The sequence below is a fragment of the Salvelinus namaycush genome, chromosome 24 (genome assembly GCF_016432855.1).
Source record: "Salvelinus namaycush isolate Seneca chromosome 24, SaNama_1.0, whole genome shotgun sequence".
NCBI classification, from domain to species: domain Eukaryota; kingdom Metazoa; phylum Chordata; class Actinopteri; order Salmoniformes; family Salmonidae; genus Salvelinus; species Salvelinus namaycush.
In genome coordinates, this window is record NC_052330.1 from 8,818,665 (window position 1) to 8,835,618 (window position 16,954).

Below are 16,954 nucleotides of genomic sequence, written 5' to 3' on the forward strand. Positions count from 1 at the left end.
CCAACACCACCTCCAGACAGTCAAGCCAGCCTGGCCAAGCCCAGGCCAGAGCCCTCTAAGCCCCCAGGCTCAAGGGCTGAACTTTGGGGCTGGGTTGGACATGCCAAACTAGACAGGAGCTATCTGATTAACAACACAGAAGTGCATGGGAAGCAGAGTGAGGGATAATGGAAAAAACATGGGAAACATCCCATAGTCTTTCAAAGGACTGTAAGATTATATGCTTTTGGTGAATATAACCATATAGGCATATAACCATATAGGCATATAACCATATAAGCAGGCTCCCCCTGCTTTATTGTGACCATTAATCAAAGGTTTAACGTAATGTAAATTAGACATGCAGTCAGTGCACACATGGCAGCCTTGGCCTCTTCAGGAACTCAAGCCAACCAAATAGGATACCAGCTTTCCCCAGTTACTCCTTTTAATGGCATGTCACATCTCACTAGAAGATGACTATAATAATCCTACAAAAACAGCTAACTCTGATAAGCTGGCAATAGACATCAACCTAAGCTACATGCACCTTATACAATACAACTTTTGGCTTAGTTCAGAGTCAAACAAAGATATATAGTCGGCAGATTTCAATCCAGGAGGCAGACTTCTTGGTCAGCATACTTTTAGATCCATAGTAGAAAATATTCTGAAATTACAACAAAAAAATTACAACAAAAAAAAGAAATTACTAAATTCTGTCAGACTCAAGAATGTTGCACTTTGGACAACATGTTCAATCTTACTTTGTCTGAGTTAAAACATATTTAGAAGAAGATTGAGCGACAGTGACGGTGTCTCAACACCAGACAAAAGCCATGGGATTGGCTCAAGCATCCATGTGAGCCGTTTGTTCCACTTAAAGGGCTCTGGAGGGTGTGGAAGGCATAGTTAGACTTAAAGGCACTAGTCATTAAGGCTCTGCTTCTGTGTTGCGTCCTGCCTCGATGAACATAATTGACTTCTAACAATCCCCTCCCATTACCTGGTCCTCAAGGAGAGCCTAAAATTGGAACCAAATCTGATTTTAAACATTCTCAGGCTTCAGCGTGAAAAAATAAAACATTGGCCTAAATTCCCCTCTTTACCAGCTTTTCAGTAATTTCTCTAATTAAATACTTTCATCTTGAAATGACAACAAAAAAAAGTTGGGAGGGATGCATTTTGGGTTCCTATTCTGAAACAACCTCAGACTCCTCAGGTTGGTCGGTTCTGCTTCCGACTGTGATTTCGAGACGTTTGTCTTTCGGGTCTCTGTAATTGCACCCACACTAAGCCTGGAGGCCCAACATCAACCCTTCCATTCATAAAGCTGCAACTGCCTCTTAGTGGCATATTGGGTTTATTAAAATGTTAAATCTGTATCCCAGCCACTTCCCAGCTAAAACATGCCATCTTTAGACTCCCACTTTCCATTCTTCTAACTAGCTTAGTCATATCATCAACCTGCAATTATTTCCTCCTTTCTCTCAGGCAGCGTGGCATACTCAAATCACCGGGAACAAACAGAGGAGAGAGATTCATAACAGAGACAAAACGTATCTGTCTCACCTAGACTGTGTCTTCCCCAGCACTCTAAAACTGAACTTGGGCAGCAAAGACAAGCACAGGGAAAATGTATGATGATTTTTTTGACAATTATGGAGGGAAAATATGGCAAAATCATACATTTCATAAATCTAAACACAAAATGCTATAAATAATTGTTTTTTTTTCTGAACTGCCCATTAGAAGATTTTAAATGCCTTCATTTTATTTGTAGTCCTAGCCACCAGTCTACCAACTTTACCCATGAGAATAAATAACTACGAAAAGCAGTAGGTATTTTGCACACCAGACATAAAAAAAAACACGATAAATGCAAAAGACCATTTCAAAAAGATAAAAATAGATTCAGCTATCAATTAGCCTAGATTTAAGACATCGGCCTTGTGCTTATTAATCAGAAACAAATTATAGCAGAGTGCAGATTTGATCTACAGTATGCCTGTATCCCATACTAAGATAACGGGGTAAACGGTTGCCCCCATTGTCTATGTTGTGTGAGAATTCCAGTCATTATCATAGTAATTAAAAGGAATGAAAGTGAATTAGTCACGTCTGAAGAGAGAAGCTGCATATTCTTCTACAGTTTCAACCGCCGCGCTCTCTCCAGAGCCTTTCATTGACTCGGAATGCCACCACATCATAAAGTGGTTCAGGTGTGCTGTAATAATAATACATTTATTTGATATAGTGCTTTCATACAGAATCTCAGTCAATAAAAAAAAAAAAAAAAGGAACAAAAACTAATTCAGGGAGCTGGCAGTTCATGGGAGATGGTCTTCCACAGCTAGATGACAATGCAGTTCAGTAAAGGAGTAACTGGCTTGAGTGGAGGTTGGGTTGATGGTAAAGCCAGGGCGGGAGAACATCAGTCAGACAGGCATAGAACTTTTCATCAGGCACCGCTTCATCTGAAGTTCACGGCTACTCCTCCTCAGTAGGTAGGTAGCCTGGAACATCCACCACCGAAAGTGTAGCACGCACCTGGGTGATGCTTCGGCAGCTAAAAGCGCCTGAGAGACCACCACACCTCGGCAGTAAACCAGTAACAGTGTCCTACGAGGCAATGTATATGATGTGATCAATGCCTATTGTAAAAAGGCCAATGTTTATGCATTTTGTTACAGGCCCCAGGGTCACAACGCAAAACTGATGACAAGTGCAATAGAGTGATCGTGAAGGTGTTTCACTTCTATCCTCATGCACAAAAACAACCTGTAAGACCTGGTACTCCTTCTTTCATACTCCACAAGGTATTTTCAGTACACGTCTATTCATGTGCCTCTAGTCTAGGCATTCATTTACGTTAAATGACACGGTATGCTTTTAGATAGGGAGGAATGAATGCTGACACGCCAAAAAAATCGTGGACCCAAATAAAAAATAAAACACGTTGCCACTGTGCGGTCTACATAGCTTTCATGGTGAAAGTGTGATGGAGGGACTGGAGCCTGCAAAGTTTTTAAGTGTTGACTCCACCTCCTGCAACTCTGTCATTTAACTAAAGGGGGTTACCAAGGATGCCCGGTGGCTTGATTGACTTTCTTCTGAGGGCTGTAAAACTAAGAGTTGGAAATATGTCAGAAAAAAAAGCACACACTATTTCGGTTTTTCTCAACCTAAAACATCCTCGAGCCCATTTCAGTCTACTACAGTAAAACTTGACCTGGCAAGGATTAACAGGTGCAAAACAGCTCAAAGAACAAAGATAAATACTGCAGATTAGGAGATAGACACACAAAATATACAAAAGGAGCAATTTGAGGCACAGCTTCTGTATACAAAATCGAAGGCTATCTTGACATTGTGTGTGATAACAACATCATTATTTGTGGAGTAGCATTTCCTACTAGCACACGGTAACATCACAAAACACAGTTGCTAGACTCCGAAAGGCAGGTACTGCACGTAAGAGTAGATACGGTGCCTAGTGAAAGTCCACACACCCCTTGCGCAGTTCTCACATTTTGTCGCCTTAAAATGTCATCTAAAAAAGGGAGCACATTTTTTTAAAAATCCTACAAATCTGCTACACATTTTCAAAGTAAAAGAAAAAGTCTAAAACATTTTCTAAATTAATAAAAAATAAAAAACGTAATGATAGCGTATGTCTTCAAACCCCAGAGGTAATACTTGGTGGAAGCACCTTTGGCAGTGATTACAGCTGTAAATTATTTTAAATAACTCTGCACAACTCTTGCGTTGTCCACATATCCATTGTTTTTGTCAAAATTGCTCAAGCTCAGTAAATTTGGTTCGGGATAATTGATGGACAAGCAATATCACAAACAGATTTAAGTCAGGACTGGGACTAGACCCCTTAGAAACAATCATCAACACCTCTTGGAAAGCCATTCTGGGGTGTATTTGGCATTAACATTTGTGTAATTGTCCCACTGAAAAAGAAAACTCTATCTCAGGGTTAGGTATCCAGAAGACTGAGACAGGGTCTCCTCTAACTTTTTACCTGAGTGTTGATCATTTACTTATTTTGATTCTGACAAACTCTCCAGTCCCTGCCTGTGACATGCATGCCCATAACATGATGTTGCCACCACAATACTTGAAAATACAAGACATCTGCATTTTTTCTTTTATGTTATTGTGAAAATGTTCTATACTTTTTCTTTCACTTTGAAAATGTGGAGCAGGTTGTGTAGATATATTTTATTCCTATTAAGACTTCATTTTAAAAGGCAGAAAAAAGTGACAAATGTGCAGGGTAGACTTTCACGAAATAATATGAAGGAGGAGACAATGGACATTTGAGAAAACCAGACCACCAGAGGTCTGAGGACAGAAACTAAACTCTGCCCTCTGGTGTACCCATCTTGCACTGTGGCTCAGTGGAGGCACAGTACTGCTATATGCACTCTACACCACACACAGTTGAAACAATTTAGCTCTCCAGTAAATAAATGTCTATAAATGTCAGTAATGTTTACCAGAGTTCATTAAGCTGACATGACATAGTGTATTGATTTTGCTACCACAATCTGACATTAAAATCCTGTTAAGAAAGCAACACATTTGTTTGCGTACAGACAAGGCTGAAACTTCACTGTTGCCTAGAAGTTCCCTCCATAAGGACTCAATGGTCTGGGCCATCCACAGTGTTATTTACTGTTACAGAGAGGGACTCCATGGGGTGACAGGAGGAAAAAGCTCAAGTACAGACAGTCTTTAATTTTCCAGGGCAAAATGTTCACTCTGTCAATAAAATTATTTTGGAGACAATGAATATACTAAAGCCATTCCCCAGCACCTGTATTTGAGCAGTCGAAAATATGCAGAACTGGGTAGAAGAGGGGAACACTTATGATGTTTTTCTAATTCATCTAAAAAAACATGGCAATTAAGATGTCAAAGACATCAAAGAATCAAAGTGAATACCCATATAGCTCTGTGCATTATTACGACTTGAACATACAACCACATATACCCACAAATGCCAAAGAGTTCAGAGACAAAAAGATTTAAAAAACATATCTTTATCTGAATTAAATCTGGTTCAGTCCTGCTCCATTGAGGATGGATAGATGAGGGAGGAGCTGTGGGGTTTTGAAATGCTATGAGACTATCATCCTGAAGTGACATGCCTTCTCTCTCTGAGGATATGGCACCCCTCATTAAAGCTGACATCACAACGGGGTGGGGCTTTTATACTAGGTAGATTCTGGGTGATGCTGGAGACAGATTTGGTATAAATACCCCGTACCCAGTGGCCTGGGTAGCAGCAGCCAGACTAAGGACTATATAGTACCGTGCCAGGACAGTAGCCTCTCGACCCCCACTGATCTTTTGGAACCTGCCTGCTGGTAAGTGTACTCTGCCCGCTCTCTCTAGTTCTGCTCTCTGGGTGTATGTGAGTGTGGCCCTCTGTGCCTGGTGCTGTGAGGTGTAGAGTGCATTGGGCCATTGGGGAGGCAGTTGGGGTCTTAGGGGAGGCAGTTGGGGGCATGGTTGAGGATCAGGTTGGGGCAGTAGGTACTGGTGGCATCTGGCCTCAAGTCGTCCTCAAAGCAAGTGTCTAATCTATCATTGTGATGAGATGATTCACTTGGCGAGGGAAGGGATGACCCATACATGGGAGTCTGAATCTGATTTAGCTCTGGAAGTCTGACTAAAGATTTGGGGTCTGCAACGTTCCCTACTGTGCTCGTTTCTTGTCATTCTGACACAGAAATGTTAGTTTGTTGTTGCAGGCCCTGCTGTAGTGACAATAGAACAGCAAAGCTACTGTATGAGAAACACAGGAGACGCCAGTGTAGTGTCTCTGTATGTTGAAGACCGTTCACATTTCAACATTCTGTTCTACATTTCTTTCTTGCAGGTTTAGCTTCACAGGATGGACCTCAGAGTGACAAGCGTTCTCCTCCTCCTGGTGGCCTTGGCCGTGGCAACACCAGAGAGATACTACCATGTACAGAAAGTAGCCAAGCAGCAGCAGCATTATCCTACTAAGAGCCATGTCCAAAGTAAGTCTCAACGTATTCATGTCTATTTGCACGTTAATGTTCCGAAGATAATTCTGTATCAGCTTTACGGTACATTCTCTTGGTGAAAGGTTTATGGAAGGTATAATTCATGCCAATTCTAGACTGTACTGGAGGTTTGTCATTAGGACCAGGAGTTTTTCTTGGCCACCTAATAGCCGGCAGTGCCAAAAGGAAAATACTGGGTGCAAGTAAACCCCAAATGTCAAACTGGAAGATACTTGGCTGTTTTGAATTCCATATAGCTTTAACAAATAGAATTAAGCACAGCATGGTAAAAAAAATAATTATTCGGGATATGGACAAATAAACATATCAAAATAAAAAAGTTAAATCAATGTAAAACAGCAGAATATGCAGCATAATTTTACTTTTTTTTTTTTTTCATTACTGTGGAAGTTAATTGCTACCAAAACAATCACAGATGTAGAGTATTACATCTCGACATACTTATCTTATGAAACAGGATTCATAGTACATTATCCTTTACAGGGGAGCAAGTATCTTAAACTGAAACTTATTGATGCATTGAGGCAATGTCTCAGTCCAAATTGTTGAGGCTTTTCACCTGCCCATAGATGTCGTGACAAATTGGAAACCGTGGGCCCATGCATCCTTCCACAGCTCCCAAGAGAGGACACAGTCATTCATCAACAGAAAGTGGATAATAAAAATATGATTACAGTAGTTAAGATAATAACCATTCTCCTGCAACAATGCTGACAGTCAGATCACAGAGGTTCTGTAGAAGTGAGAGCCAGGGGCAATTATCACTTCTGTACGCCTCGTAAAAAGAGCACCAACGCACCAGTTAAATGTTGCTAGCTTCCACATAACACTGCTTTCAAGATTCCATGTCACTCTTGACAAATATTGAAATATCCTACTGTCCTCTCTTCAGGAGAAAGCTCAGAAGACAGCGGGGAAAATATAGAGAGTAAGACAGTGGGGCTTGACAAAATGGCAGAGATGGGACCATTCGGTCAAGAATATGGTCCGGAGACGAGTGTTGTAGCTCAACCAGACTACGTCACTCAGTAGCTTTGTTTAAGACGTTTCGATGCATTTTTTTTTTTTTATGGCCAGTGTCCTCTGACAGAAATACAAAACTTTCCCACATGTCAACAATGCAAACAGATGTTACCACGTTGCACTGGGCACACCCAAACAAACCGCTTTGTAGTGCTTAAATTGTCCCAGACACTTCTCAAAACAAATGCCCTAAAGTAGACAAAAAATGCAAATCATCTTAAATCTGCTGTAAGATTTTAAAAAGTGCCATCCTCAGGATGTATAAAGTGAGAGCCATGGCATGGCCTATATATAGAACGATATGGTTTGAGGCTAGCAATAGACATAGGATCTAGGCCTAACTAGACAAGTCAAGGTTGAACAGCTGGCTATATGGCCACAGTGTTATCACCTTCCAGTTTCTGAGGTTTGACTTGGCTGCCAAACTGTCCAGTTTTGTCACTTTCTGTTTTTCCTCAGGTTTCAAACCTACTCCTCAGTGGCTTTCAAATTACAGCCCTGTCTGGCCATTTTTTTCTCAACGTGCTATTCCAAGACAGGAAAAGGCAAACGCTTTTCTACAAATCATGCGTCAAATCCACTTCAGTCACTGTAGCTAAATGTTGCCTACTGACTTCTGTAGCGGTACCTTACACCATGGCACTACTATACCACACATTACTTGAGCAGCAACAGCCTTGCCAGTAAATTATAAAATCACTTTTAATAATACAATTAATAGATGAATTGATAAAAAACTGTTAATAACTGCTAGTGCCTTGACGTTTTATATCTAAAAGGAAACTCAGTTTCAAAGGTCACTGTCCCTTTATCAACGCCAGTCAAAAGGGGACGGGGTCATCAACTCAGAGATGCAGCCAAGCTACAGCATAAGGCAAATACAGACCACTATGGACTGAATTCTGATATCTGAACAGTGGTAAAATGCCACGGACTTAACACAAATAGCTCAAGCGAACACATTAATGGTTATACAAAATGTTAGGCATAATATGCAACAAACAACACGGCTTCAGGAAAGTTATTGATATAGGCAAAGGCGTGGAGGTATTGTGGGCTGACCGCTCAAAGACACAGGGGATAAAAGTATCCCTTCAGAATTTCACGACCCAGGTCAGAGTTCAAGGCGATGCACATACGTCAACTGGAGGACCACTAACCATAATCACGCACTACAGACAACTTGTGAAATTAAAGGGTTCAACATAGCGTGGGCAAATGAAACTAAAATAACTGGCTACAGTAGTCTAATGTAGTCTCAATATGCTGAGCACTGTACAAGGACCCCAGTGTTTATATGAACATATTCTCAGACCACTGGTGCTGTCCATAATCACAGAGCCTACATCCCCCTCGGTTGTTTAAATCACATTGCGGTGTTTTAGAGTGGAATACCAAAGCAGAGGTTACTCAAGGATCCAATTGACAAGCGAGTTGTCTAAGAGAGAGAGAGAGAGAAATGGATGTGACTAAACAATGTCAATAAAAACATGTAGCAAAGACAGGCAGAGGCAAAATGACAAAAACTTCCAACTGAAATTCAAGAGAAATGTCATACTTTGCTTTATGAATTCTATTTTGCACAGGTTAGACATCTGAGAGATGGTAGTTTAGTCAGGTCAGGGAAACCCCCCGATGCTATATGTTTGCAACAGGACTCAATAGGACACAACAACCATGACTGGATCAATAAGTGTAACAACTGGTGCATGGCAGAGTTGTTCATCCACACCCATACAAATAGGGCACAGATATCAGAGTCATCAACTTTTCAAAACATCTAAGATCCATTTGGGGCATCACCGAGAAAACATCAATATATCTTTCCATTCAAATTAAAATGAAATAGACAAATGTTTCAGATGCACCTCGAATGAAAACAGGACTACATGAATACTCTGATAACATATAACGGACTGGATAAATTCACCTTGACTGAAATCTAATAATCTACTCTGGAAAAACTGACAAACTTAATGAGATGAAAAAAAGATATCCTAAAATCTAAACCACAGTTAACTGTAGTTGTTACCTGCATCTTAGGTAATTACGCTTATCCATTTCCACAGCTGTTTCAGGTGAGCCAGGTATTCCCGGATCCCCTGGTGAGCCAGGACCTATGGGCCCCCCTGGGCCTCCCGGCAATAACGGCGTGGGACATCCTGGACAACAGGGCCCACCCGGGGCCCCCGGACCCGCTGGCTACTCCGCAGCTGGCAAGCCTGGCAATCCAGGTGGTCCTGGGAAACCAGGTAGTAATGGAATGCCCGGTGAGAAGGGTCATACTGGTGCAACTGGAGCCATGGGTCCAAGAGGATCCCCCGGTTCCGCTGGAAGCCCAGGACCTGCTGGATACTCTTCTGCTGGCAAACCTGGCCCACACGGTCTGCCCGGAGGCATGGGGCCAAGGGGTGAGAGTGGACTTAAAGGACATCCAGGTATCCCTGGTCTGCAAGGACAAAAGGGAGAGAGGGGAGTTGGTATTCCTGGGGCACCAGGTGCAAACGGTCAAGTGGGCCCAATGGGACCCTCTGGTATGCCAGGGCAACCCGGAGTTGGTAAGTCTGGTGCCCCTGGATACCCTGGGGAGTCTGGGAAGTCAGGTACTCCAGGTAGGGATGGAGCTCCAGGAGCTATGGGTCAGCCAGGGCCAAAGGGCCACAATGGAAACCCTGGGGTAGGAGCACCAGGAAAATCAGGTGAGAATGGCAGTCCAGGTATGCCTGGAAATATGGGACCTAAAGGTCCCCAGGGACATGCCGGACAACCAGGTGCACCTGGCTTACCAGGAGTTGGTAAACCAGGAGCTAATGGCATGCCAGGTGACAGAGGATCACCCGGTACATCAGGAACCACCGGTCAGAAAGGAGAGCCAGGGCCAACAGGTTACACTGGGGCAACAGGTGCTACTGGCCTTATGGGTCCAGCTGGGCCACAGGGTGCTAGAGGATTCCAGGGAGAACCAGGTATGCAGGGATCTAAAGGAGATGTCGGCATGCTGGGAGCTCCAGGGGCAAAGGGAACCAAGGGGGATCAGGGACATCAGGGTTACGCAGGGAAGGCAGGTATCCCCGGGGCAGCAGGCCCACCTGGTGCAACCGGCGCTACAGGACATCAGGGTAACAAGGGAGCTCAGGGCCATGCTGGCTCTCCTGGTCAGCCAGGTTCAAATGGGCTTGCAGGAGCAAAGGGACACCCAGGCACACCTGGAGGCCCAGGAAAACCAGGCGAGAGCGGCATCCAAGGAACAAGAGGACCAGTGGGGCCTTCAGGTCCAGCAGGTCAAGCAGGTCTTAGGGGTCACGCAGGTCTTCCCGGTGCACCCGGCCCAGCTGGCCAGATGGCCAAGGGAATGTCTGGTCCTATGGGTCCACCTGGAGCTCCTGGTTCCAGAGGTCACGATGGTAACCCAGGTGCTATGGGACCTCCTGGCCCACCTGGTCCCCCTGGTGAGATGGTCTACCATCACGAGAAGAGCATGCCCATCAAGTCCCATGAGATTATGATGCCTCATGAGATGATGAAGGCCCCTATGTCCGCCTTCAGCGCTGTTCTGACGATGGCTTACCCATCTGCGGGTTCACCCGTTCCATTCAACCAGATTATTTACAATGGGGAGCAGCACTATGACCCCCAGACTGGCATCTTCTCCTGCCAGGTACCAGGTCTCTACTACTTCTCCTACCATATGCATGTTAACGGTGCTAATGCATTGGTGGCACTGTACAAAAATGGTGAGCCAATCATGTTCTCATACGATGAGTACAACAAGGGCTTCTTGGATCAGTTATCTGGCAGCACTGTACTTATGCTGAATGCCCATGACCAAGTCTACATTCAGGTCCCTGATGAGGAGACCAATGGTGTCTTTGCTGCTGACAATGTTCACTGCTCTTTCACTGGGTTCCTGATTGCCTCAACGTGATACAATCACTAATAAAAGCTTAAAAGAAACTACCTAAAGAAATAGTTCAGTTTGTAACTTCCATTGAGATTGGGTTGTCATTGTAGAATAAAAGATTGATGTAATATTCTACAAGTTAATTTGTCATTGAAAAGGCTGAAAAGGCAAGAGCAGCAATTCTCTCATGTATTCTATTAAGAAGGGCTTTCGGTTCATGGAGGCATTTAAATTAAATGAGAAGAAGAATATAATTTAGGAATTAAAATGTTTGTTATCACTACTCCCTTTCCCAGTATATGCACAAGTATTCAGCAAACAATGATCAAGGAATACAAACCAGTCTGAATAATTCACAAAATGGTGCTCTTTGACTGCCTGTAACATTTACAGCAGATTTTTGTTGTTGTTTTCAAAGTCTTTAATAAATATCTTGTAATATACATGCAAAGGAAATCCTGCTTGTTTTTTAGGCAATGTTGTAAGTCAGATCGCAACACCTTTAACAAACCAGCAGTGTGATATTGCAACACACAGGATGAAAAACAGTCACAAAAAAAGTATTATGTCAAAAACAACTATATGCCTGAGGATGCATTATGCTATGTTCAACTTATTGATCAAAGTAAAGAATAAAGTCTTATTTCTGAAACTGATGCCGTTGTATTTTTTTTTTGTGTCAGTCTACAGTACGAAACTGAAAATATTGTTTTGAGTTGGACTATTTCAGCCCACTGATATGGCCAATTGAAATAGTGATTTCTGCTATGGCCCACTGTTTCAACAACTGAAAGTGATTGATTATTACATAAGTAATAAGCATACCTTTAAATGCAGATGTGTTGTAATTGTGGTCGATGGCAGCAACAATGTCTTTCCAGAAGTCTGAATTCACCTCATTCCCACGCTGTTGACAAAAACAAAATAATGTTCTTGAAAGTAGATACAATTTGGTGAAAACAAAGTGTAAACATATTCATAATTCACTTAAAAACATTTATATTTTACCTTACGCAACATATCCACAACCCTTCCACAGAGAAGAGCTCCAGGTAGATCAAAATAGTTGTCATAAAAATAGTACTTTGCTGCAGAGAATAAAACAGAACATATTTATTGTAAGAAACAATCCAATCAATAATAACTCTTTAGTCTTTACATATATAAAAATGTAACTGCATTACAAAAATAAAGAAAAAACTGCTTTCACAATTTGGATGGGACACAGAGATTCAAGATGACAGACTTACTAGATTTCGTAAATGAGGTATTAAGGCTATTAAAGTTCTTCCATTCCCTTTTTGAACCATAATGTTTAATGATCTCTTCTGTTCTGAGGTTATTGGTCCCATGGGTTGCTCTGATGAAAACAGGTTAAAAAAACAGGGTTTTAATTTATTTGCGGTGGAAAGAGGAGTAACAAAAAGGCATGCCCAAATATTGTACATTGATACAAACACTTAAAAACAGGCATTTTTTCCTATCAATATAAAAGGAACCAAATATCAGAGCATGTAGTTAACTGTATCATTTACTGTTACCCTACCGTAAAACAGTTCCATCTTCAGCCAACTTAACCAAGTTTCCATCCTCAAGGTCTACCACTAAGCCTTTGAAACTGGACATAGAGAAAACACATTTCATAGTGGTCACTGGCAAAGAACAGGTGTGTTGATCAATGTCCTATGCTAAGCAATAACAATAAGAATCTGTAAGCGATATTCCCCAGAGCACCATGCATTCATCCAATGCCTTTAATTTTTTTTTAAAGTGCCCTTTATCTAACCTGAAAATGGAGTAGTCATTCACAGTAGTGGAATGATGCATGCAGGTAGTCTGAATTTACAATGGCACACCACAGTCATTAATGATTACAGCCAATAGAACAATGTATTTTCTTCAGTCATTCTGCTGCTGCTGCTTGTGACTCACCAGAAATCCCAGGAAGCAGGGGTCAATATAAGAAGGTCCTTGTCATAGTCTTTATGCTCTACCAGATACCTGGTAAAGCTCTCATAGATCAGCTGCAAAGAAGCACAAATATATAGGGTCACTTGCATTCTATTCTATCCACAGGTGGGGTGAACATTCAGTGACACTGAACCTTTATGTATGTACAATACATAAACACTGTGCTGTACTGACAACTACCGTGATGGAGCTGGCATGCACTGTAAACCTATTTATAAAGTCACGGCTTCAATGTCATTTATGTGTTCCTGACAGAGAGGATGCCGTTGGGTTTCTACAGCTGGCAGTCAGATGTCACACAGACTCAGCTGTGACTCTGGCTGGACTGCTGGCTAATTTGTTGTTGCAAGCATATCGCTTATAAATCAAATGTATGCATGCTGTAAACACATACTATACAGTGTTGTTAGGTAGGTAGCTAGACCTTCCATTATAACAATGTCGTTTTGGGGGGGCGCATGCATCGCAACTGCAATGTTTACCATATTAACACCATGTAGCTAGGATGTATGTATTCTATTCCATTCGTTCCATCATACATTGTGAGTATTAGCTATTGATCAAATGCAGCGAGTCATGAACGACTAACTTGACACTGCCAGTTGGAAAAAATGGTTTATGTTGAATGCAAGCGTTAATATACTTAGTAGCTAGCTAGCCATCATATCGTCAGAAATCACAAGAACAGCCCGTGAACTATAAATAAACTCACCCTAGAGGTCTCCTTCAAATGGTACCGACAGAGAGTGTGGTCCAGATCAAAACCAATTACATCACAATCTGAAAGGGAAAAATATTCGCTCATTTTAACGAGGGTGCTAGAAACAATCGAAACCAAGGATATTGTACTGTTGGCTACACACGCCTGCACACTGTGTCTGTCAATGTCGAATCTGTACCCTCCAATATATTTGTTTCTACAGCAACACGTGGGTTGCTGTTACAAGGGGATGCTTCACAGAATGTCTCCAATGACCAGGCACTATCGTACACATTTAGTAAATCAAGGTCTAGGAATTGTTCATTCATTGTTTGACATTCCGTATCAACCGCAATATTGACATAAGGTGGAGGTGCGCAGAACCTGCACAAAAGGTTTGTGCCCGAGGCTTCCGGTCAGGGTGTACCGTAGTACATCAAATAAATGTGCATAGGTATTCGAAGAGCGGGGCTTTTCTGATAGGGTCCACACATATCCTAGACAATTTGAAGTTCTCAAAAAGTCGTAGCCTTAATTATTTATGCTAGTTAATTAACTAAACTAAAAGCCTAACATTTTGCCCACCCATATGGATAGGCCTAGCCCAAGAATCTACTCTTAAAGCTAGAATCCTTAGTTGCTAAATCCATGTTTGTAAATAATGTAAACAAGCACTGTATGTACTCAAAACACAGTTAAAACTATAATTTAGATATAATGGATGGTCAGTTCTTGCATACAAATCGCTGTCAATTAATTTGAGAGTGATTACATTTCTAGCATATATCAGAGTTATACCAAAACAGAGGCGGGGTGTCGCTTTGTTATTGTTTTAATTAAGGATTCTAGCTTTAAGGAGTAGAGGGTATAGAGGGTATTTTAGTAGAGCCTTATATGGACCTATAAGGACATTATATGTTATTTTCAGAGGTGGACTGGCTCTGGCAGCAAAAACAGTCAAACACTACTCCATCTAAACGTGAATTGATTCTCAATTGCGATACGGTTCTAGAAACATAAAGCCTTATAATTTCATATCACAGCAAAATAATTTCACGAACGCAAAATATACACTTACTGTACACTGTTTTAACAGGCTTTATCACAGTTGCAGCTGACAGTATTTTTCAGTTAGGGTGGGAAACTTTTTGCATTTCCGTCTCATGTTACCTCTTGCGGCGTATTAGCCCAACACAAGATACATTTCTGAAATCCTCAAGAGTTTTCCTAATCACACACACACAAAAATTGATATCATATTCACAGGAGGCATAACACACCCATTTGTGTACACTGGGTCAAAACCATATTTTCAGTTCGCATTTGGTAGACTGGAACAGCAGGTTAGAACAATTGGAACACCATTATTATCAGGGGTGCAACTTTCACTGAGGCCGGGGGGGGGGGGGGGGGGGGACAAGTACCATTGCATTTTTGTCCTCCCCACTTTTATCATTGGAATGTGTTACAGAACGAGGAAGCAGTGTGCTTTACGACCATGCGGACACCTCCAAGTGGTCGGGTAGGCTGTTGAGTGTTTATCAGACTGGATAAAAAAATGATAATAAATAATATTATGTCCCCCCCACTTCTAAAACCAAAGTTACACCCCTGATTATTATAGTCCTAATTTTATCCCAATGACAATTCAATGTGTGATTAGAAAACATCTGAGGATTTCCGAAATATATAATGTGTTGGATACAGTGCATTAGGAAAGTGTTCAGACCCCTTGACTTTCACGTTACAGTATTATTCTAAAATAAAATCTCCTTATCAATCTACACACAATAGCCCATAATGACAAAGCAAAAACATGTTTTTAAGAAATGTACACTACCATTCAAAAGTTACGGGTCACTTTGAAATGTCCTTGTTTTTGAAAGAAAAGCACCATTTTTGTTCCATTAAAATAACATCAAAATGATCAGAAATACAGTGTAGACTTTGTTAAGGTTGTAAATGACTAATGTAAATGACTTTTAATGGAATATCTACATAGGTGTACAGAGGCACATTATCAGCAACTATCACTCCTGTGTTCCAATGGCACGTTGTGTTAGCTAATCCAAGTTTATCATTTTAAAAGGCTAAATGATCATTAGAAAAACATTTAGCAATTATGTTAGCACAGCTGAAAACGGTTGTGCTGATTAAAGAAGCAATGAACCTGGCCTTCTTTAGACTAGTTGAGTATCTGGAGCATCAGCATTTGTGGGTTCGATTACAGGCTCAAAATGGCCAGAAACAAAGAACTTTCTTTTGAAACTCATCAGTCTATTCTTGATCTGAGAAATGAAGGCTATTCCATGCGAGAAATTGCCAAGAAACTGAAGATCTTGTACAACGCTGTGTACTACTCCCTGCACAGAACAGCGCAAACTAGCTCTAACCAGAATAGAAAGAGGAGTGGGAGGCCCCGGTGCACAACTGAGCAAGAGCACAAGTATATTAGTGTTTAGTTTGAGAAACAGATGCCTCACAAGTCCTCAACTGGCAACTTCATTAAATATTACCAATCTCAACATCAACAGTAAAGAGGCAACTCCGGGATGCTGGCCTTCTATTGTTAACTAAGCAAGTCAGTTAAGATTAAGAACAAATTCTTATTTACAATGACGGCCAAACCCAGACGATGCTGGGCCAATTGTGTGCAGCCCTATGGGCCTCCCGACCACAGCCGGCTGTGATACAGCCTGGGATCGAACCATGGTCTGTAGTGACGCCTCTAGCACTGTGATGCAGTGCCTTTAGACCGCTGTGCCATTCAGGAGCCCTACATAAATTGACATTATAAAGGGCAATATTTTTTCCAATGAAACAATGCATGGCCAGTTTGGGTCTCACTTGCACGTTTTTGTGTAAAAACAAATAGGCTATGTCTGGTCCGCAAATTCGTTTTTTTTTTTTCTTTCAGGAAGGCATGTGCGCTGATTGAGTTTGACACCCCGGGCTAGCGTATACATTTATGTAGATAGGTATTTAATTAGCATGCTGAAAACAGAGATGTGGACTCGAGTCACAAATATGATGACTTGTAACTCGAATTTGACACCAATGACTCGTGACTTAACTTGAGCCTTATGACTCGACCTGACTTGATACCCTCCCCAAGCCCAAATATTAAAAATGATGCTATTAAAAAAAGTGTGCAGCGCATCAACTCTTCATTTAACGGATTACAGTTTGAATCGGACAGCAGCCAATCAAATTGTGCGTGGCAGTGCAGAGGAACGTCGGCCGGTGAATTCAGATGGAGCACTTGGAATGATGATACCCCAAATTATTATTTTCGGATATAAAGACGAC

At 41.6% G+C, this 16,954-nt stretch overlaps 2 protein-coding genes across 2 annotated transcripts in view; one reads left to right on the top strand and one right to left on the bottom strand.

Annotated features, from left to right (window-relative positions):
- The window catches only part of LOC120019267 (5'-nucleotidase domain-containing protein 1-like), a 57,572-nt gene that overhangs the window by 38,524 nt on the left and 2,094 nt on the right, over positions 1-16,954 (bottom strand). The window contains exons 2-6 of the mRNA XM_038962580.1: positions 12,907-12,998; positions 12,521-12,592; positions 12,225-12,334; positions 11,983-12,062; positions 11,800-11,881 (exon numbers count right to left, since the gene is read on the bottom strand). Of these exons, the coding sequence (XP_038818508.1) occupies positions 11,800-11,881; positions 11,983-12,062; positions 12,225-12,334; positions 12,521-12,592; positions 12,907-12,998 (436 nt within the window). The remainder of the gene's footprint in view (positions 1-11,799; positions 11,882-11,982; positions 12,063-12,224; positions 12,335-12,520; positions 12,593-12,906; positions 12,999-16,954) is intronic.
- LOC120019512 (collagen alpha-1(X) chain-like) lies at positions 5,894-10,998 on the top strand. The gene is made up of 2 exons (XM_038962808.1): positions 5,894-6,023; positions 9,143-10,998. The coding sequence occupies exons 1-2, from the start codon at positions 5,894-5,896 to the stop codon at positions 10,996-10,998; spliced, it is 1,986 nt and encodes a 661-aa protein (XP_038818736.1).

Coding starts and splice junctions, on each gene's coding strand:
- LOC120019512 (XM_038962808.1), top strand. CDS start 5,894: ATGGACCTCAGAGTGACAAGCGTTCTCCTCCTCCTGGTGGCCTTGGCC. Junction 6,024..9,142: donor TACTAAGAGCCATGTCCAAA/GTAAGTCTCAAC, acceptor CCATTTCCACAG/CTGTTTCAGGTGAGCCAGGT.